The following is a 20,741-nucleotide window of genomic DNA, read 5'->3' as shown; positions in this document are numbered from 1 at the left end:
GTTTAAAATGGATGGCCGAGAGAAGAAAAAAAAAGGTTTTGTTTCATTATTTTGCCAAGGTGGTAGTTGTATAATTATTTGGCTGTTTTAGGGAGAGCGAGGAAATAAAAAAAAAACCTGATATTTGAATCGAGACGTACATTGATTTGCCGACTTTTTGATAATAAAAGCTTCCCTTATGCTGAATGTATTAGAGTATCATTTATCATACGTTAGCGGCTCATAGAACATCGTGCTCAACTCTCCAAGTTAATAAAACCGATAGCTTGCCAGACTTTATAAGGCGTGGACAAATTTAGCGACATTGCAAAGTGGATGGGAACTGAAATTTGTAGAGGAAAATAATCATTGAACGCTCAAGAGTTTTTGAATCAAAGTGAACGAATCGAACTCAAGGAACCACTCACACAGATTATTAGTTTTAGCTCAGTTCAGTTGGTACCAAATTCAAATCACCCCGGGGAAAAGTGGAAGCGAATCCTAAACCCTTGTGGGATGAACTTTTAGTCGACTAATTTTTGAAACCAACACGATCACAGATGTTACGTGTTCAAAGCATTTTTCTATTCAAGACATATCCAAAAGCGAAATTTTGGCCATATTCTAAGAATAAAGCGTGTTGGGTTAGAATTTGGATGGGGATGCTTAAGTGTCTCGAATTAACATTTGGTAAGCGAGTCATCGCATTGTGTTTTCCTGCCAATGACACTCCAATTACGTCCTTCAAGTTTTAGCGAGATCTAACCAAGTTTTGCCATCTCAAAGCACCAAACAAAAGCAGGCACAGAATGAGAGAACCATCCCTGTTCTTGAAATCAATTACCAGAAGAGGGCTTCCCCATTTATTTTGTGTAATTATGCCGTAGAGTCAGTCTCATTGGCTGAAGAACCCAAGGTATAAACTCGATTTCGAAATGTCACTTCATGACCCTTACCAATCTACTAGAAGCCACCGAAGGTGTTCGGTCCATCACGGGCAAAAGTGGATGCTGCTGTACCGTACATCCGCCTTGTCCTCGTACGCAACGCACTTCTCTCGCATTATCTGAATTTCTTCAGGCTTGCATTGGGAGTCACGGATTTGGGTCTCGCATGCGGCTTTGATGGCNACCAATGATTCAGCGGGTCTGGCCGGCAGGCATGACTTTGAAAACCCACCCACCGGATGCGGTTTGCCCGTAAGCGAAGACAGTGGTGTTGAAGCCCTGGACCACGGACTCGATGCCCTCGGCCATCAGGCCCGCGTACACGGCCGCATTGTCGGCTGGCGGCGGGTACACCCGGTCGAAGGTGAATTTCTTGGCCGCCCCGCTGGGCCAGATCTGGTGGGCCGGGGCGCCCTCCCATTGCCAATAGGGCTCCTTCTTCAGAAGCTCGCGCTCCCGCGGCAACAGATCCCGGATCCGTACCGCCACCCGGATCGCCTCCGACATATCCCCTATTGATGAACACTGCCCGAATCCCGGTGAAATCCCGGTGGAATCCTTTTTGACAGATTGGCAACGACCCACTCGCTCAGTGTCACTCTCACGATGTCAGCCGCAAAGCGCCCGATCCAAACTCGCTCGAGCTGAGTGTTCCCAAAACGGCGCAGACTAGAATTCCTTCCGCTCAACACGTTTTATCTGAACCCTTTGTGGACGGAATCACGCTGATTCCCGTGCTTGGTGCGCATGATTCTGAGCTGGAAAAGGCTGTCGATTAAAGTTCAGGCTACAAATTTCTTGGCGGAGTTTGAACCCATTGATGGTCAGAGGGTCCGACCCAAGCTCCCAGACTCATCATATATCGTTCTCCCCATATTAGTAATAAGCTAAAAAAGCGCAAAGGTCTCAAAATTTGCCGACACTCCTAAACCCACGGCGCTCAGACTGAGATTGAGATTGAGTGACCGAGTACGCGCTCTCAGTTGAATCTGATCAGCCGTTGATGTGCTCAGGCTGGCCAAATCCAACTTCAAACTTTAGGTCAGTTGATCGTGGCTCGAGATACCCATTCAGGACGTACTGAATAAAATACAGTACTAGCGATTATGACATGCTCTTTTGATATCTTTGGACATCATTCCTGCCAGTTAGGCGGTGTTTGATACCAGGATCGATGATGCCAGCCCACAATGTAATTCTGGCCCATAGGTCAACCTCTGGGCTGAATCGGTTTGGGAGGCCCAGGTGTAACACAAAAATGACACCGAATGCAATTTTCGCGATCATCAGATTTTTGATCAATTTACGAAAAAATTCCTTAAACTTGCCGATTCTTCGTGGACACTTTCGAGTACATCATCCTGATATGATATGGATAAATACTTTCCAGAATGAATGATTGCTCACGGAATCGGGTGCATTGATTAGTCATCCATATCATATCGTCAGGATGTTGTACTCGCTTGTGCACGGAACACCAGACAATTGCTAGGAAATTTCGAGATTTCTGACCAAAACCACTTACACAAATTACCCATGTTTCCCTCCATCTGGTGGCTCCATCTGATACGGAGTTCTTCCAATACTAGAACACCAATGAGTGTGTCGGAGTGGTGACAACAATAAACAATACTGGCCCATTACTCTTGAAAATGCGCTTCCCTGTTAATGTTGAGCAGAGCAATATTACCTGTAAATAGACGCTACAATGGCTTTTGATCGGGGGCAACCTAAGCTGTCGGCACTAATTCCTTCTGTGTTCATTCAATTACATCTTAGTTTGTGTGGACTTCATTCACTCTTTTTATTATTTTCAAAATACGTAGCCTTCGAGCCATAAATTGAGTCAAAATAAAATTGGCACATATATGGGTACTGTTTGAAATCAAGTTGAATCAAGTTCATATACACCACTTAACCTCTTGCATTGAAAAAAAAGTATATAATCCATTTTAAGACATAGTGCAAGAAAATTGTTCAAATTATATTTTTTCTAGTGGATCATTCCTCGGCACCTAACTCATATTGTCTTCGGATGATGGGCAATCTCTACATAGTGTAACGTTACAACTTATTCATCAAAGGTTTTCACATTTCAAAACAAGACGCTCAAACCACCTAGGCATGTTTCCGCACAAATGCTGTTTCTAATTGTCTTTAAGTGTACAAATATATAATATTGGATTTCTTTTCCATTGAAAAACTTAAAGGCCGTCGATGAATATATGACTTCATTGGCATCTTGCTTTTGAAAAAGTGTGCCAAAAACTAGTTTTAACCACAACTCTGTTTGGCTTGGAGAATACGTGCATAGCTATGAACTAGTTTTTAGACTATAGATGTTCCTGACACGGTTTGATCAATCTAGTGGCCAGGACTGGTTGGCCCTATGAAAGTGTTGAATGTTTTTTAATCATGGACTTTTATTCTGATATGGCGCTGAAGAGCACATTGGCCATTTAGATGGATCAACAAGTATGTACCACGAAATGGGTACATAAAACGAAAGGGTGTGAATGATTGTTCTCATTTGTTACAAATCATGTCGATTTGCTCGTCAAACTCATCCTGATCCGCTTCACTCTGGGCTTTGAATTTCTCGAGGCGCTCTTCTCGAAATTCATCGGAAAAATCGTTCGTCAACATGAAGAACATCATCTCGCGAACCTTGAGCAATAACATCTGAAAGTAACCTGGAAGCCGCGAAAAGTGGCCAAAAACTGTCAAATGGCAGCATGATTGCTCTCAGACTCACTTAAGATCTCGGGTTGACAGTAGGATTCCTTATCCAGAGAGAACACCGTTCGATGTTTCCGCACATGCCAAGGCAAGCCCAAATGCGAATGATCCATCAACATTTTCCGAATGCGAAAATAAATCCCCTCCAGACTCTCTTTCCCGGGGAATTGAGCCGATTGTAGGAAGTGGTGGAAGGCGAAATCCTGCTTCACCGTGTTGTTCGAGTTCAACGTGATCAGATTGAACTTGAACTCCAGGTTGTCAAAATCCTCTAAGGTCTGGCCAAACCTACAAAGGAGCATTGCAATTTTTAAGGTCGAATTTCTGATTCTCGAGACCATTATAATAAACGAATTATAACCTTTCATTTTAATAGTACTGGGGATTACATTCTCTGTAGCGGTTAGAAAAGCCCGTGAAAAAAACAAACCATTCAGATATATATATATATTCCGGCACGGGGGTTTGAACCATATTCACGTTGCCTCTGAAACCGCTCGGTTCGGGTAACTCTTCGAAAATACCAAACCATTCCAATTTGAGTATACTTGCTAATCTAAATGCTCAATCCAATTCGATTTTACTCATTAATCCAAATGCCCATCCAACTTATGGCTTGCCTGAGATCCACTTCTTTGGACCTCCGCGTAGCCTCCATGTTCTCCGTGAGTTGCCGGGTGAGTTTATGTACTTCGCTTTGAGCTGGAAGGGCTTTCAACGTTTGATACGTGTCCTCCTGGAAGTCCACGATATCCTTGTAGGAAAAGCCCGCTTGGCATTTGTGGCAGGCGTAGTAATTCGAGCCCGAGGTACAATAATAGGCCGCACTCCAAAACAGCCCATCCGAGAGAGTGGGTATAATGGCTTTGTCAAAGTTCAAACTAAGGGAGAGAAACTAATTCGTACAACTTGCCACGTGTCTTTCTTTCAGGGGCACCCATTGAAGAGTGTCAGTTGTACTCAAAATAGGCCCTCAAAATTGGTACTATGAGGGAGGAGAAGGAGGCGCAGAACCCGGTTCCGTAACTCAATCCTCGAGTACAATCTTCCACGCATTGGTCGCGGAGGGAACGACACTCCAAGCTCTCCTCCGATGTCGTTAAATTGGCACATACGTCTGAAAAGACGCAATGAAGAGAAGGAAAGTAAAAACAGGAGATAGGCCGATCAACGACGTCTACAGGGTTGGGCTAATTTTCATGTATATTTGATCGAAATTATTAAGAAACCCCTCGCACTGGCTATTGAAATAAAATCAAATATAACACAATCAACCCAAGTCTAGCACGTACCGTCTGATGGATATGCATTCAAGTTTCTTACTGATTAAAACATGGGGAATGTGTATGTATTGATCTACTAGTAGTATTTAGATGAGACTTAGGCCAGCTCTAAAGCGAAAATCCGAAGTAACCCTATATTCAATGGCCAGTCAGATTTATTTTGATTGTGGAGCAAGTCGTGTATTAATGTAAATGAGACTTACAAATGTTCAATCTACAACTTCAAAGGATTGCATTCCCGTATGCAGTGTTGAAGTCAACAAAGAAGCCAAGAACAATAATATGAACACATCCCAAATCAATCGAAAACTTTCCAGTTATACATCTTTTGAGTGTATCATGCTCTATTTGAAAAGGCTTCTTTGAGCTCTAAGAAGGCATTGTTAGAAAATTCAATTTGTGGCTTATGCCAAAAATCTAACAGATCATTTCCATATCCTTTTTATGATTCATTCACCAGAAAAATGCCTTTGAAAAACACTAATGATTATACAGACGCCTTTTCAATGGTTCATAACAACCCCATACATCAACTTGTGAAATTGGTAAGCGTTTGTCAGTTTGTCAGCCCAACCCTGTTCAATCAATATCTTCGATTCGATACTTTCCATATCGAGGATCCTCGGAATTCGTGGGCGAGATCAAGAAAAGCCCTTGAACAAGCCAAACCACTAAAATGGCTCCAGCGTTCTTCAACATCGGCCTTCTGTGAAATTGCTGCAAATAACAAGGTGTCTAAATGAATCAATCATCGGTCACAGAATTGCTAATCTTATGATTCCTCTTCTTCAGATCCCACTTTCCATTTCTAAGTTGAGTGTCGTAAATTGAGTAGTTTCTTATCTTTCATTTGACGATGAACTGAAAATCCTTCCTGGCTGAACTTGACGTGTGTGACAGTTCTTCCTTTGAAGTGAGACTCTGGTCTGCCTTTTAACTTTGAATTGAGGGTTGAATTTAAAATTGTCGTGTTGTAACACTTCCCAAATGGACGAAGTCAATTTCTCGTGGAGGAATCTCACCGTGATCACAGACTCGGGATTGACCTGCCGGAGGCGTGCTCGGCCGGTTCTTAAAAATGGTAAGTTTTTTTTTTCCAGGCATTATAATTAATTGGAGACAGGGAAATTGCTTAGCACACCTAAGGTCAAAGATGTTATTCAAGAACTAATTCAAATCAATGTTCATCTCAGTTTTCTCAGAGACGCTTTTAGCTTCGTCATTAAGTACATCTTCTAAACAAATGGTGCAAATATAATGCATCTTACCCTGATAATTTGCGTATGATTAAAGTATCGGCCATTTCTACCTTCTTAGTTCAAAATTGAGGCCATTGGTTTTCATTTCATGAATATATTCAGCACCTAACACTGGCCAATAAGATTAACAAAGACAAAAGCAACGCTTCATACTCTTAACTTCTTTTAGTCAAAAATAGCTGACTCATTCATCTACAGATACATAATAACCTTTTGTCCTAAATGGCCTACAGTCAGTTTTTTAGCATAAGTTGAAATCCACACAAGCATGTGTTCAAAAAGGGGTAACGGAACGAAACTTGTGTTTATAGACAGACTGTTGTCTGTCATCCATTACTGTCTCTCAACTCAATATTTGCTCAATCGTTTCAGTGTCTGGCTATGTCAACAAAGGGGAGCTGCTAGCCATAATGGGTCCGTCTTCAGCGGGCAAGAGCACTCTTTTGAATGCCTTGTCGTTCCAGAACTTGAATGGACTGCGGGTAGATATCTTCCAACCTGTTTTGGATTCTTCATTTAGTGGAGTGCTTTCCAAAGCTTTGTTTGCCTTCAATTAGATCACTTCAGGCGAGCGATACGCGAACGGGATGCTCATGAACCCGACGGGAATGACCTCGATATCTGGATACATCCCCCAATTTGATCTGTTCATCGGTACTCTCACCGTCAGAGAACACCTCACCTTCTTGGTAATGAAATGGCAAAGAGACGCCCCTTTAAGCCTCCTCGGCGTGATTGAAAGTTCCTGAGATGAAGCAAAATGAACTAGATTGTTTGAATTGCCAGTGTGACTGTTACTATGATTCAGAAAAAATGACAGAGCCCAACCGCAGATTGTACTATGCATGTGTTGAAGGATCGGCCAAGTTGAAGGAAATTATGAGAGGTTAAAAACTCCAATGTTTACATAACCATCTAGTTGTGGCTTACAGAAACAAAATATTTTTGATATTAAATCTGTGCTTGAAAAACAAACGTGGAAAATCAGCAGGCAAATAATGATTTTGTACATGTGACTAATCACAGGGAAAGAGCGCATTATTTGCGTGTTTTAAATTCTTGTACAAAATATATTTCATAACTTTGGCACATTCACAGCAGCCTATTATAATACCTTCTCCTTTTGTCATTTGACAAAAGAGTTTAGTTTCAAATATTGTTTTTACCTTAATTTGTTTCAAGTTGATCATCCTTCAGCTCTTGCTTTAGTAAAGTTTGTGTTCTGGGCGCAATCTTGAAGTTGAGAGACCTTCTACATGATGCTTGGGCCAGATGTCACCGCGTTGTAATCCAGCACTTTATTTCTGAGTCTTCAAAGGATTGGTTCGTCCTAGAGGGCTAGTCACACACACACACAAGCCCTCTAGTTCGTCCGTCTCAACATCGTGCTTGACAAGATTAACGCGTTATTGCTGTTCTTTCCTTTCTTTTCAATGGTGAAACCTAATCCATAAGGGCGGCGAATTCAAATACTAACTGGGGATGCACAATTTCAAATCTCGCCATGATATTGTGTTGAAAACTGCTCATTGTGACCACGTTTCGGATTAACCAACGTTGCAACTCTTTGAATAGGGAGAGCAATGTAGTAATGTTTTCTTTTATTTCTTCAGAAACCAGATGTAGAAGCCTTAAACACTCAATTTAGCGAAAATTCAGTACAATTTCTTTAAATGTATTATTCAACACCTTCATGCAGTCAAACTTGAGAATTGGTGGCCATGTAAGCCAAGAAGAGAAAGGCATCAAAGTGGAGAGGGTCATGCAAGAGGTAAGCCCAGACGGAACTTCAATCAACCGACATCAAATCTAATCATAATGAAACCACTTCTGAGGAAAGCTGGGGCTGACCAAATGTGCCGATGTTTTAATTGGCGTCCGAGGTCGGGTCAAGGGAATTTCCGGGGGTGAGATGCGTCGGTTGGCGTTCGCCTCTGAGGTTTTGGCGGATACTCCTCTTCTTCTTTGTGATGAGCCCACGTCCGGTTTGGACTCTTGGATGGCCGAAAACGTGGTCGAGCAAATGAGGTACGCATGGCATTAAATCGGTCCAAAGTCCAAGTAAGCATCCCTCAAAGATTTGCCGCTTTCAAATAGGATAATGTGCGACAAGGGCAAGACGATCGTTTGCGTGATTCACCAACCCAGTTCTGATGTCTTCACCATGTTCGACCGCGTCTTGCTCATGGTGGAGGGGCGAAACGCTTTCATGGGAACAATCAAGGATGCCAACGACTTCTTTGAAAAGTAAGAACTATCACATCAGAATACAGCACTCATAGAATTAATTTCCCATGTTATTCATTGTTTGGTTGCACTAGGATTGGATACCCCTGTCCTTCGAATTTCAATCCTGCCGACCACTACATCTACAAGCTTTCCATGCAGCCTAAATTTGAGGACGAGTATATGGGAAGGGTACAGTACATTTGCGACGAGTATGATAGTTCAAGGTATGGAAAGTGTGTCTTGACTGAGATTGACAATCACGTCGATAACCGGGACGAGCTCTTCCACAACGTGGGCTTTAACTTCTCCGAGCTCAAAACCTACAAATCCCCGTGGAGACAACAATTTCGGGCAGTGCTGTGGCGATCTTGGCACTCGGTGGCCAAAGAGCCTCTGATTGCCAAGATTCGGATTCTGGAAGTTATAGTATATTTGCATTTTAGAGTATTGATTCGTTAGATAAAGGTATGAAATATTTCTCTTTCATTTCGCAGATTCTTGCACTCATTGTAGGGGCCATTTTCTTTGGCCAAGAGAACAATCAAGAGGGAGTAATCAGTATCAACGGGGCCCTTTTCTGGGTGACTATGAACCAAACATTTTCCAATTACTCAAGCGTCCTCAACGTGAGTACAATTTGATCCACATTCCTTGTTCGAGGTACTTTTACAATATGTAATGGATATAAGTGAATTGCTTCACCCCCTATGTCTCGTTGTTGTTTGTTAACAATGACGGTGCAAGACGTTTAAGTTAATTTCTTTTCACTGATCAAGAAGAAAATGCGAACTACTGTGGTACCAGCCTCTTCGGTCAAAAAACAGAAGACTCCGCGATCAATTCTCTTTTTTTCTTTTCTTCTTAGGTGTTTTGCAATGAGATTCCTGTGTTCATAAGGGAACATTTCTCCGGGATGTATCGGACGGATGTGTACTTCTTGGCCAAACAATTGGCTGATTTGCCTTTGTTCATCATCACCCCTGTCTTATTCATGGCTATCTATTACTACATGGTCAATTTGAATAATGAATTCGACAGGTTCCTCATGGCGATTCTCATTAATGTCATGATTGTTCAAACTGCAAGTGCCATAGGTACGTTCGAACAGTTTATTTGATACACAGATGACGCTCATACTTTGGTAATGATGTTTTTAGGGATCTTCATGTCTTGCGTTTGCCCTAGCTTGCCTGTTGCTTTGGCCATTGGACCCACGATTTTCATTCCTTTGATGAATTTTGGAGGATTCTTCCAGAATGAAGGGTGCGTTAAGAGTACTTTGGAATAATTCAGTAAAGGTTGGGTGACTCTGAATCTACTTTCCCCACGCTTTTTGCAGAACGATCCCGGGTTATCTCATATGGATAAGATACATTAGTTTGTATTACTATGGCAATGAGGCCTTCAACATCAATCAGTGGTCAGGAGTGACCAATATCACTTGCGATGATAACGCCATTGCCAATCGAGCTGAAAATCGCCTTTTTAAACCTATGTCGGCAATGATCGATCCGTATTACGCTCTTCGAAGAGATCCTTCGGCGTGTGCAGCCACCGGCGAGGAAGTCTTGGCCTTTTATAATTTTCACGAGGTTGGTATTAACAAATCGCCGCTGGTTCAGAATGTTAGAAATGTACATGTTTTGTTTTCACTTCATTACAGGACAACCTTTGGTTTGATATTATTATGCTCGCGATCTTATCGCTTAGCTTCCGTGTTTTGGCTTTTCTAGCCTTACTTAACAAGGCCAGAAGGAGAACCAAATAATTCATGTGTCTCAACTTTGAAAATTGATCTGTAAAATAAACCATTTGAAATATTTGTGAGTACATAATTGAGCAGACACAAACTCAAAAGTCGACATCGAGCACTGGGCTTGCTCTTGCTTGTGAAGTATCGGCAAGAAAGGTTAGTTAAACGAAGACCATCACAGAGTCGGGGTTGAGCAATAGCGTTCTTTGTTCAACGTTGACTATGTTGACCAAAGCTTTTAGTCCTCGTGGTTGGCTCATAGTTTTATGTGGTATATCGGCCGTTGCCGCCGCACCCCGTGTCTTCAACGTGCCTGAAGGTGCATCCGATGGTGGAGACGATATCGAGAGCATCTTCTCGAGTTTCAATGCCGCACAACAGGGAAGCCCCTCGTCTCAAAGTGGTGGTGGAAGTGGCTCTATTCAGGATATAACGCAGCAGCTTTTATCAGGCTCTCAATTCAATGTAAGTGTAACAAAGACTGCGAATAAGCGGGTAAATATTCAGGAATAGAAATGTATCGCTAAAATTCCTTTGAAACCGTTTTCAGACCCACAGTAGTTCTCCTTACGAATCAAATCAACCCCAGCCATCAAATCCCAATGGGCCATTGTTTCCCTCAAAACCTAGTCTACCCACTCATCACACTCAACCAAATCGCCCCTCGCATTCGTCCCCTTCCACACCAGACACGAACAATCCTTACCAAACCTTGTTCTCCCATCCGGCCTTCCAAACTCAAACTCACGTTCAGCAGCCTCACCAACAAACTCACGTTCATCAGCCTCACCAACAAATTCACGTTCAACAGCCTCACCAACAAATTCACGTTCAACAGCCTCACCAACAACCTCACTCTGGGCAAGCCTCTCCCAACGTCCTGAATTTTGTAAACCCAACCCAAACCCACTTTGTGCAACCTAGCAACCCCACGCCTGGGTTCCAACAGATCAAGACCAATCACGGGATCTACTCCGTTCCCATTGGAACACCTGTTGCCCATCAACCTACTCAACATACACAACCACAAAAACACGGCCAACATTTTGTGAATCCAGTCCCATTTGCTCAACCCAGCGGGGTCCAACCTACAGTAGTGCAGCCTACTACCATCCAAAGTAAGTCTACTGCGGACTATTAATGAGAAAGAGGCGTTTGGGTTTAACCGTGTGTTTCGTTAGGCTTCGAGGAAAGCGTTGGATCGTTTTGTCGATCCTATATCGAAGGTTCTGCCACTGATCAGTTCAAATGTGCTGCCTTGAGCCGGCCCGAATGCGAATGGGATACTACCATGCTTGGTACCAATGGCGAACATGGGGCTTGCGCCTGTGAAAGAGATTTTCTTAAGTGTAACGATCCCAAATGTTACTGGGCCGCCGATCCCTCTGTTCCATCTAAGTAAGATATTGATTTATTTAGAGGGTTTAGGATCCTAATTTCACCTTTTTTCAGGGGTGAATGCATCTCTACTGCTGAACGGTTCTACAAGTTGCTTCAAAATTTGCTTCTGAAGAGAGGAAAGAAAGATTTCGCCTTCCGTATCAACTACAATGCAGCCCCGTCCTATGGTTACGGCTATGGACCCCACGACAATTTGGGTTACACGGCTGGCGTAGAATATAAAGAAGAGGATCACTATCCTGCACATCTCTACGGTTATGGTCCGTACGGACCTTTTACCAACCGATATGGCTCGGGCGGGCATGGACACAATGGCTATGGAGCCTACGGTCATGGTGGTTATGGCCGTGGATCTTACGACTCCCACGGTTATGGCGGATATAGAGCTGGTGGTCATGGAGCTTACGGAAATGGCGGGTATGGAAGCCCCAGTGGATATGGGGCCGAACGGTACGGGTCATACGGATATAATGGGTATGGTTCCGGCAGTTATGGCTCGTATGATGGCTATGGCGGGGGTCGCTACGGAAATGACAGATACGGCAAAGAAGACTATGGATATGGCTCGAGAGGATATGGATCCGGTGGTTCATACGCTGGACGGGATCGTTACAACGATTATGAAGACCATGGACGCTACGGTGATAGTTATGATAGGAGTTACGGATATGGTTCTAGATCTTCCAGCAATTTCGGTGGGCGTTATGGATCTGGCTATGAGCAAGGAGGATCCTATTCGAGTCCCTCGTATTCATCGGGTGCCCCTGCTGACAGATACTGCACCAACTGCAAGAAGAGAGGTGAAGAACCGCGACCTTCAAACTCTAGAAGCGGACGCGGCGAAGGCGGCAATCGTCGAGAATATGACCGAGAAGAGGATGGATATCGAAATTGATAAATTTTTAAATCTGAACCCATTTTGCATAGCCCTGACCTACATTTTAAATAGAAATAAACGTTATGTTAAACATTAGTCTTGTATTTAAGTTGGAGTAGAGACAAAATCAGACAAGGGTGGGGGAGGTTGTGAATGGATAGGTTTCTCTATTTTTCGAATTGCCAGGATTTAATGTTAATAGCGGAGAGGAATCATGAAAAGCAGTAGACTGTAGTGATAGGATCAAATAAATTTTCAATATAAGGAACGCTAGCAAAGTCTATGCCACTGAAAATGTAAATTGGTAGCCCTAGTCGCAACCTCCCGTGATTATTCATTTGATCCCATCAGAAGTGGACAGCCAGAGGCGAGTTTTTTAAACGCTCATACCTCTGAGTTAAGGCTTGGACCTTGAGCAAAATGAGCATTTGCTCACCTCTTTGGCCAGTGTAGTTTCATACCGGTTAACGTCCAAGCCCCTAACTCCAAGGTACGAGCTTCAAAAAACTGGCTTCAGGATAAAACTTATCAGTTATCCATCCTTTTGCCATGTCTATTGAGGATGCAAATATCTCACTCGGATGCCAAATCAATCTTACGGGCTGAAATGCTGTGGCAGGCCGGTTCATTTCGTTGAAGGTTTAAGCGCGGGCACATGGGCTTGGCACGGGAACTGATGGACATAGGTGGATAGTCTAGGTAGAATTCGGGCCAGCCTCATTGTCATACATGTTACTGCTTTGCGAGCATCGTAAACACTGATTTTGGTGTTTCTATGAGGCCAAATTTTCTAGAATGAAGCGATGAGTTTCCTGGGCAGGGCGAGCTCAAAATCGAGGCTTCTCTCCTCTGTTCTGAAAATAACCTCCAACAAACCTCTTTGTGTCTTTGGTGCCTTGGCAGCCTCGAGTGTGGCTTATGCTGGATACAATCACTATGTTCTTTCCAAACCTAGTGATCCAGGGACCCAAACAGTCAGCATTGGTACCGAAGACATCCTGGACCTCAATGACGGTCTCATTACATCAGTCATCCGAGTACCCACCAAACCTGGAGAGGCCCGATTCCGAGTATTCGCTAGCCTCAATGTCGACGGCGAACCCTTCATGACTCCCAGTGATTTCTTAGATGCCATGATTCAAGAAAGGCCCAAACCTCGAATCAAGCCCAAAGTAAGTACAAAAAAGGGTTGGAATACCACTTGAGAATGATCTTTTCCTCTCTCGTCTTGCTCATTCATTAGCTTGTCCCACCTGAGACCCTCAAAATGATCTTGGATTCAACGCCAACGGTCGACCAGTACGTGGAACTTCATCGTGGAGAGGATCCGTGTTTGCTACGGGAAATCGGCGAACGTGGGATCATATCCTTCGTGGAATACCTTTTCCTTCTTTCCATTCTCACTCGACCATCATCAGGCTTCAGGTAGGCACTAAGATTGACTGAGGGAAATGTCAGGTATGTGCAGCTGCTCAACGGAAACCTGACCAACCTGTTTTGCAGGGTGGCCTTCGATTTGATAGACATTTCCCGGGAAGACTCCATCATGAAGTCTGAATATCACAAGTTCTGTATGATGTCCTCCAATCTTCAGAAACGTTCAAAAAACAGCGATTTAATCAACCTAAGTTCGGGGCCCGAGGACACGACCCTTATTCGTCATTTCTTTGGACCCGATGGGCGCCACAAGCTTTCCTATGAGGAATTTGCCGCCTTTCTCACGGGTCTTCAAAGAGAGGTTTTGAAAGCGGAGTTCCTGGAATATTCGAGAGGTTTGGAGAAAATCTCTGAAAGAGATTTTGCTCAATTACTCTTGCGATATACAACTCTCTCTGACGAGGCAAGTGCTATTATTCTATATTGATGATCCCTTGTTTGATACGTAGTTTTGATTAGGTCCTTTGAATTGCGATTGGACATTTTAGTTATTTTGTTTTTTGATTTATAATCAACTGGCCTCTTACTTTGACAAGGAGGCAATTTGTATTATTTTTTCCTTGTAATGATGCGATACTAGTGGAGGTAATTTAAATTTGTATTTGAAAACACGCGCTTCAATCCGTTACTACTTTTTTTTTGTTTTGTCCTCATGATTTTGCCACGGCAGTAGCAACGAAATTACAACTAACGAAGTTCCAGTGCAATCTCTAATTCAATTACATCTCAAATTGGTGTTGTAACGACTCGAAATTCCAAACACTTCCCGTTATTTTGTTTTGCTTCCAACCATCAAAGAGGACCCTATTTTTTTTATTGGACACTGACTTGGTCAGCCCGATGGTACAAGGATACAGAATTAGTGAATCGTAGCATTCTCCTTGTTCTAGGTCAGATTGATATTTGAGATGAAATTGAAAATGTTGATTAATTATTCAATGATTTTGTGGTTTTTTTAGGGCCAAAATCGATACTTCTCTCGACTGGGTCAGAGAATCCCTCGAAGCCGAGATAGGCCAATGCTGACCTTTCCAGAAGTCGAGTTGTTCTTTTCGTTGGTGAACAACATATCGGACTTTCAGTACGCTTTTTTTCTTTATCCTCAAATGGGCCGGAAGCTAAGCCGCGAAGAGTTCAATCGAGCATCCAAAATCAGCTTGGACGGTCAAGAGTTGTCAGAGAAAATTGTGGATGTCATCTTTGCCCTCTTTGATCAAACAGGTTATATGATTTCCTTCTTCATTTTGATTGGCATTCATATTAATCATTATTACAGAAATCATTTTTGTACCACAGAGCCAGTGTTTCGGAAATTAGTAGGTCAATGCAATATCTGCGGATGACTAGATTTCAGTTGGACTTTGCCACTTTGCGTGGATCGTCTCAGAGTCCTTTTTCAAAGTACGTGGCCCACTGATGAAATTAAACTTGAGGGCCTTTTGTTCGAAAATTGAATTGTCTAAAGGTTATGTAGCTGATCCAGAAGAGGTCGAAGATACAATTTCTATGTAATCCTGCAGCCTATAGAATTAAGGTCTTAATTTGGTCAAGTTCGTTTGTTTGTGTTTGGCGGCATTCTCGTTTCATCGAATCAGGTGTGAATTTTAAAAAGGATAAAACGTATTGGAGATTCGAAATTTTGTCGTCTGTTGTATGTTCCGATATCGAGTTGTTTTTTGCAATATCGCACTTGTGTCTTTTTCGAATGCGCATATTACTGCTAATTGTTTTCTGCATAAATGGCAATCTCTGTCGAAGTGCGTCTTCTAGGTTCTAATTGAATTGGCCACGCATTTGATTTCAGAAGTGGGTGGAAAATGCAGACTAGAAGGTTGAAAAATGAAAGCTTAAAATGACTCGCATTGCTTCATATCTCCAATATAACAATCTAACTAAAAGCGAAAAGAGCAAAGTATAGGACGCCCCTCAAATAATTATTTTCTTCGTACATTAAACCAAGGACACTAAAGCACACTAAAGGGACTCTATAGAGTCCCTGATTAAACACATAAGATTTTGCTCTGAGTAAACACTTTAAAGATCACAAGATATGAGTTGAAGAGTCAAAAGAAATGGCTGAAACTTTCTAAGCTTGATTGTCAATAAAGTGTAACCTAGCTAGCAGATTTGAAATTAGTTCATAATAAAGACGTAAGAGGATGCTTAGCACCAATGCCTTGGGTTCGATACTCAAAACAAAGTCGAACGAATCACCTCCCATCGTTGTAGGAGAGTCTTTTGCGACTGAGGCAATCCGGTTTTGTGTATGTTGAGAAGCCCATTTATAATTCTAGGCCATGTTCCGGGGACCAGTTCAGCTCAAGTCATTCACATATTGTGTGCATTTTTTTGCCCACACCATTTCGTAACATATCCTTGACCGGGTGATATGACTCCTTGCCTGCCACAACTGGCTTTAAGGTGTATATAGGATTTTCATTCCAGGAAAAGGTTTCTTTTGACGTTTGAGTACTTTGTAACTGGCGCGAGCCTAGTTAACAGGCTTTATCATTTTAGCTATTGTTTACCAGATATTTTTGTTGAAATATCTGCTAAATATCTGTACTCTCCCGTTTCGAGCAATCGAGGAAAAGATAAGTAATAAAACATGAGGCGTTTTGACACTTTGATATATTTGCCGCAATTAGCTTGCTGTAAGTCGCGAAAGTGTTTTATAATTTTTCAACAGTTGAGCTTGTTTCTTTTTTGGATGATAATCATGCCGCCGGCTTAGTAACTTTAGAAAAAGTGTAATTCGTCACAAACTGATGGTATTGCGGTTTTTGTCGTTTTAGCAAAGCTAATAAAAATTGCAATCTTGTTTTGTTCGAGTCATACTGATATTCTTATTCAGATCATTACAATGTTTTGTCATGTTTGTTTAGAAGAATTAACAAGCATCAATTTTGACAACAACATTTTCTTTATTTCACTATTTCACTTGGTCCTTTGGAAAGTTTTCAGTGAACATTTCATTCAATTGGTACCTTAAGCCCAAGTTCTGTTACAGCTGCAACTGCATGAGGAATTACTCGCAAGGTATTTAATGAAGTTTTATTCTAAAATTAATGAATGGCGATTTCTACCTTGCTCTATGCTTCAATGATAAAGCAAAAACAATAGGGAAAACTAGTTTTTCATCGAGTCCAAATATTCCATTCAGAATTGTGCTGTCCTGTAAACAAATGGCTCTTGTTTTTGTTTTCCCGGGGTTATGCCACTTGTCAGGGATTTAGCGTAGAATTAATATTACGATACGGTCTTCTTTTTTTGTCCTACCAGTTCAGACATTCATGGATATTTTTATGTCCACGGTTTCGACTGTTGTGATTTTCATATAATGTTTCATCCTACTTCCAGGCGAGGACTCTTTAAGTTCAGAGGAATTTTTTACTGTCATCAAGAATCGCCTAAACCGTCAAGTGCGGAAATCATTCGATCGAACCGGTTGGAACGCCTTCAAGTCTTGCCTAAAGGAAGAAATCAGAAAAGGGTGACCAAGTCCGTCATAAAGTCATGGGTGAATTTAGCCAAGTTCATGCGACTTCTCCCGTTCAAAATCCACTACCCCTAAGATACAAGAGAGAGCTGAGAAAGGCTATTGCACTTAATTATTAATTCGGAAACAAATGCTCAAGCGGATAATCAATAGTACATTGACCATGGTTGGAATGGCACTCTATTGACCTGTCTTTGACGATTAGATGAGGTATTTATTGGAATCTTGGTGCCACTGACGTCAACTATAAATGTGTATATATATATATATTGCACGTTCCAACAATGATATAAAAGAAACAGATTATCAAGTCATTAACAAGACTTCTTACTAGTGCTCTACCCCGCCTGAGTGGTTCAGGAGGTTAACTAAATAGTTCACTTCACAATGTTTCTGCTCAACCACGTGGTGATTGAACCAGTCCACTTGGGTATTCGTGGCAACAGGCGAAGGGGACGGACTGGGTCCACCTCCGAGGCCGCCATTGTCCGAGTCCAAAGGTAGGGTGAGGTGAGGAGTATTGATGAAATGAGGATCAGCCGGAGCTAATCCGACCACAGATTGGGCATTGGGACGAATCACTGACTGGCCCACGGGTTGGATCACGCGTTGGATCACTGGCTGAGGCAAGGGTTCCAGGTGCACGCCGGGAAAGGTGTCCGACGGGTCCTGACTGTTCGAGTCGCCTTCACTGCTCATGTTGGAGAGGAGATCCTCGATGTTGTCGCCAATATCTGGAAGGCCGAAGTTGATGAGGTTGGACTGTTGACTCAATAGGTCCGGATGACTCTTGAGGGTCGGCTGTTCTTCGGGGAAGAAGCGATTGGTGAAGGGCCGTTCCGGCGACTTGGGCTCAAGAATGGTCAATCTTTCCTTCTTGGGCACTATGAGAGCTTCCGAAGAGGTTTCCGGGCTGGATCGGGCTGGACTAGGCACCACCTTGGTTTGCTTTTGTCGTTTCTTCCGGAATCGGACTACTTTCTGATCCGGAGTGAGAACATTTTCCGGTTTCATCCCGGCCTTTAGGCACAGATCGTAACGACATCGTTGGCACTTGCGACGGGTTTTCACCGTGATCTCACAGTCCCGATCATATTTACACTCAAACACAGCCTTCTTGGACTCTTGATTGGCCCTCCGAAAGAAGGCTCGGCAACTATAGCATGACAGCCCACCATAATGAATACAAGTGTGCTTGAGGATCACATCCTGGCACACCAAACACACCCGATCCGAAGGCTCTCGAGCCGATGCTTTCCGGGCTAGGTCTTTCTTTTGCTTCCGGCCAGAGGCAGTCCCGACTCCGGCCATTCCTCTACCGGACACACTACAAAACACCCTGTCGTCAAGGGCTCCACCGGGGACAGGGCCTCCTAATCCAGGGAGTTGGGACAGGGTCGATAGTAATAGTTGTTGGATCCCAAGCGAAACGACGAAGCTGAACACGGAACGATGTCTTCTTTCCGGCAACGCATCCACATCGGACAATCTAGTGTGGGGTGGTCTCGGAGAGGCTGGACGAGAACGAGGTTCTTCTTCACATGCGGTGGAACGGGAGTCCGTCTCCCATCCTCACCACTTGGTAGTGGTGAGACCAAACATTCGATTAACAAGACAACGACTTCTCGTTCACTAATCCTAAAGCAGAGGCAGAGCAAAAGGTAAGAAGTAGTCGAGACAGAGAAGTAGTGGAAGCTGCAGTAGATCTCGTCGTAGATGAACTTGCAGGAGTTGTTGATGCAGCAGTAGCAGGACGAGCAGGAAGAGCAGAAGCTGGAGAGGTTGTATGAGCAGTAGTAGTAGTGGTAGTGGCAGTAACAGTGGTAGCGGTCACGGTAGTGGCAGTGATAGTGGTAATGGTCACGGCAATGGCAGCCGCGATACTCTGCCCGAGACCAGTTCGAAACGACGAACAGGTCGCTCATTCACCTAGCTTTCTCCCCACTCCAGTAGTCCTACACGTCGCCTTCCAGTCGTCAGCCTGTGAGTAAGTGAGTGAGCGAAATAGTGAGTCCCTTACCTTCCTGAAATTGCGGAGGTGGAGGACGATCGAGGCTGTGCAAGTGTAGTTGATACGAGTCTAGAAACGGCAGCCACTGCCACACACCCAGAGATCAATTGGAATAGGCCTGGCAAAGGTAGTCGTCGCAAAGCGAGAGTATGATGTACTATTACATAACCGCAAGCCCGCCATTCGGCGTCGCAGAAAAGGCAGCTTTGTCGTCCAAGGTTCTGCGTCTCGGAACCTAATCTCTAAGTTGCAGGGGATGCGGCCGAGCTACGAGTTGGTGGCTCGGGGGTGGACAATCTCGCAATCTATCTCATCTCGAGATGCTTATGAGATGAGGATGATGTGTCGTTCAGAGCGAGTGTATTCTCTGAACCCCGGGGTCGTACATTCACCAAGTATTTCTTCACAAATGTATTTTGTGAACCGGGTCAGGAGGAGGAAGAGGAGGAGGAGGAGGAGGAGAGGGCGGGCCGATCTATCCAAGGGGGCGAGATATCAGTTGGGAGAGCCTCTCAACGTCGTCCTCATGTGTTAAAGCCCTCAAGTCGAAGTAGCTCATCCATGCATGGATGGAGGGAGGTATGTCGATCGTGCCTGATTCGACAACTTTTGTTAACCTGTATGTTAGAGGGGCTTTTTTCGGCGGAGGCTTGTCCAGAACCTGTTCACGACCATCAAAACTGGTTCCAACCTTGGTTGTGAGTTGGCGTCGAAACGAAATCGAGTACGAACGCAACGAGAAAAGGCTGCCGATTCTTGTGTGACCCAAGGGCCAGTTGGAATCAAACTGACCAGAAAAAGAGTCAGTCTAGTTTTTCAGTCCTCCTCGGCAGATGAACTGATATTGGGAAGCGGACTGACTGGCTGACTGACTGAGGGGCTGACTATGGGGCTGACGGGCCGCATCTTGCCCTGTCCTGCTCCCTAAGTCGTCCCGTTATTCTAGTCAGATTCAGTGGGTAGTCCTCAATCATCTTTCGCCCTTTCTCACCTACGCCCTCCCCCTCCCCCAGTATTCAAGGACTTTAATCCTCGCTTTTCTCAAGTCCCGAAGGCTCTCAAGAGCATCATGTCTATTGAAAGGGTCAAATTGAGATCGAGATCCGTCAGCCTTGCAAATAAGTCAACATGGTGAGCGTGTTATCATTTCATACGTTCCTCATGGCAACGCTCGTTTTCTCGTTTGTCATGGTTCAAGGGCGTCACGAAAATAATCCCGTCTGGCGAGTTGGAACCACCTTAAATTCTGCCACGGGAATCTGACGAGAATCCCCGGGAACATCTTTTGTCCCCGTGAAGAATCAATCGCCTTCACGATTATCGAAGG

At 43.6% G+C, this 20,741-nt stretch overlaps 6 protein-coding genes across 8 annotated transcripts; 3 read left to right on the top strand and 3 right to left on the bottom strand.

Moving 5' to 3' along the window:
- Positions 1-1,118: 1,118 nt before the first annotated feature.
- Positions 1,119-1,492, bottom strand: LOC131881543 (kinesin-like protein KLP2). Its single transcript, XM_059228429.1, has one exon. The coding sequence runs from the start codon at positions 1,431-1,433 to the stop codon at positions 1,119-1,121; it is 315 nt and encodes a 104-aa protein (XP_059084412.1). The 5' UTR covers positions 1,434-1,492.
- Positions 1,493-3,336: 1,844 nt separating this feature from the next.
- On the bottom strand, positions 3,337-7,063 carry LOC131882742 (uncharacterized). 3 transcript variants are annotated; one of them, XM_059229991.1, is made up of 6 exons: positions 6,890-7,063; positions 5,558-5,665; positions 4,626-4,783; positions 4,286-4,546; positions 3,682-3,953; positions 3,337-3,619 (listed from the first exon to the last, which is right to left on the bottom strand). In XM_059229991.1, the coding sequence occupies exons 1-6, from the start codon at positions 7,052-7,054 to the stop codon at positions 3,453-3,455; spliced, it is 1,131 nt and encodes a 376-aa protein (XP_059085974.1). In that variant the 5' UTR covers positions 7,055-7,063; the 3' UTR covers positions 3,337-3,452. The 3 variants fall into 3 exon arrangements, with proteins under 3 accessions (XP_059085974.1, XP_059085976.1, XP_059085975.1); XM_059229993.1 differs by having other exon boundaries at positions 6,706-6,898; XM_059229992.1 differs by having other exon boundaries at positions 3,452-3,593.
- Positions 5,792-10,258, top strand: LOC131882739 (protein white-like). Its single transcript, XM_059229987.1, has 12 exons — positions 5,792-6,029; positions 6,580-6,689; positions 6,765-6,896; positions 7,907-7,978; positions 8,048-8,235; positions 8,305-8,454; positions 8,529-8,862; positions 8,931-9,062; positions 9,302-9,530; positions 9,594-9,699; positions 9,776-10,028; positions 10,100-10,258. Exons 1-12 carry the CDS (start codon positions 5,936-5,938, stop codon positions 10,202-10,204), a joined length of 1,905 nt encoding a protein of 634 aa, XP_059085970.1. The 5' UTR covers positions 5,792-5,935; the 3' UTR covers positions 10,205-10,258.
- Positions 10,259-10,339: 81 nt separating this feature from the next.
- Positions 10,340-12,563, top strand: LOC131882740 (uncharacterized). The gene is made up of 4 exons (XM_059229988.1): positions 10,340-10,654; positions 10,740-11,307; positions 11,371-11,587; positions 11,642-12,563. Exons 1-4 carry the CDS (start codon positions 10,412-10,414, stop codon positions 12,483-12,485), a joined length of 1,872 nt encoding a protein of 623 aa, XP_059085971.1. The 5' UTR covers positions 10,340-10,411; the 3' UTR covers positions 12,486-12,563.
- A 573-nt stretch (positions 12,564-13,136) lies between these two features.
- On the top strand, positions 13,137-18,368 carry LOC131882741 (calcium uptake protein 3, mitochondrial-like). The gene is made up of 5 exons (XM_059229989.1): positions 13,137-13,639; positions 13,711-13,892; positions 13,971-14,307; positions 14,864-15,125; positions 17,265-18,368. Exons 1-5 carry the CDS (start codon positions 13,271-13,273, stop codon positions 17,399-17,401), a joined length of 1,287 nt encoding a protein of 428 aa, XP_059085972.1. The 5' UTR covers positions 13,137-13,270; the 3' UTR covers positions 17,402-18,368.
- Positions 17,734-18,714, bottom strand: LOC131881542 (vitamin D3 receptor-like). The gene has a single exon (XM_059228428.1). It carries the CDS (start codon positions 18,712-18,714, stop codon positions 17,734-17,736), a length of 981 nt encoding a protein of 326 aa, XP_059084411.1.
- Positions 18,715-20,741: the final 2,027 nt, after the last annotated feature.

This window comes from Tigriopus californicus, chromosome 6 (genome assembly GCF_007210705.1).
Source record: "Tigriopus californicus strain San Diego chromosome 6, Tcal_SD_v2.1, whole genome shotgun sequence".
NCBI classification, from domain to species: Eukaryota; Metazoa; Arthropoda; class Copepoda; order Harpacticoida; family Harpacticidae; genus Tigriopus; species Tigriopus californicus.
This window is presented reverse-complemented; position numbering and strand designations above follow the sequence as displayed.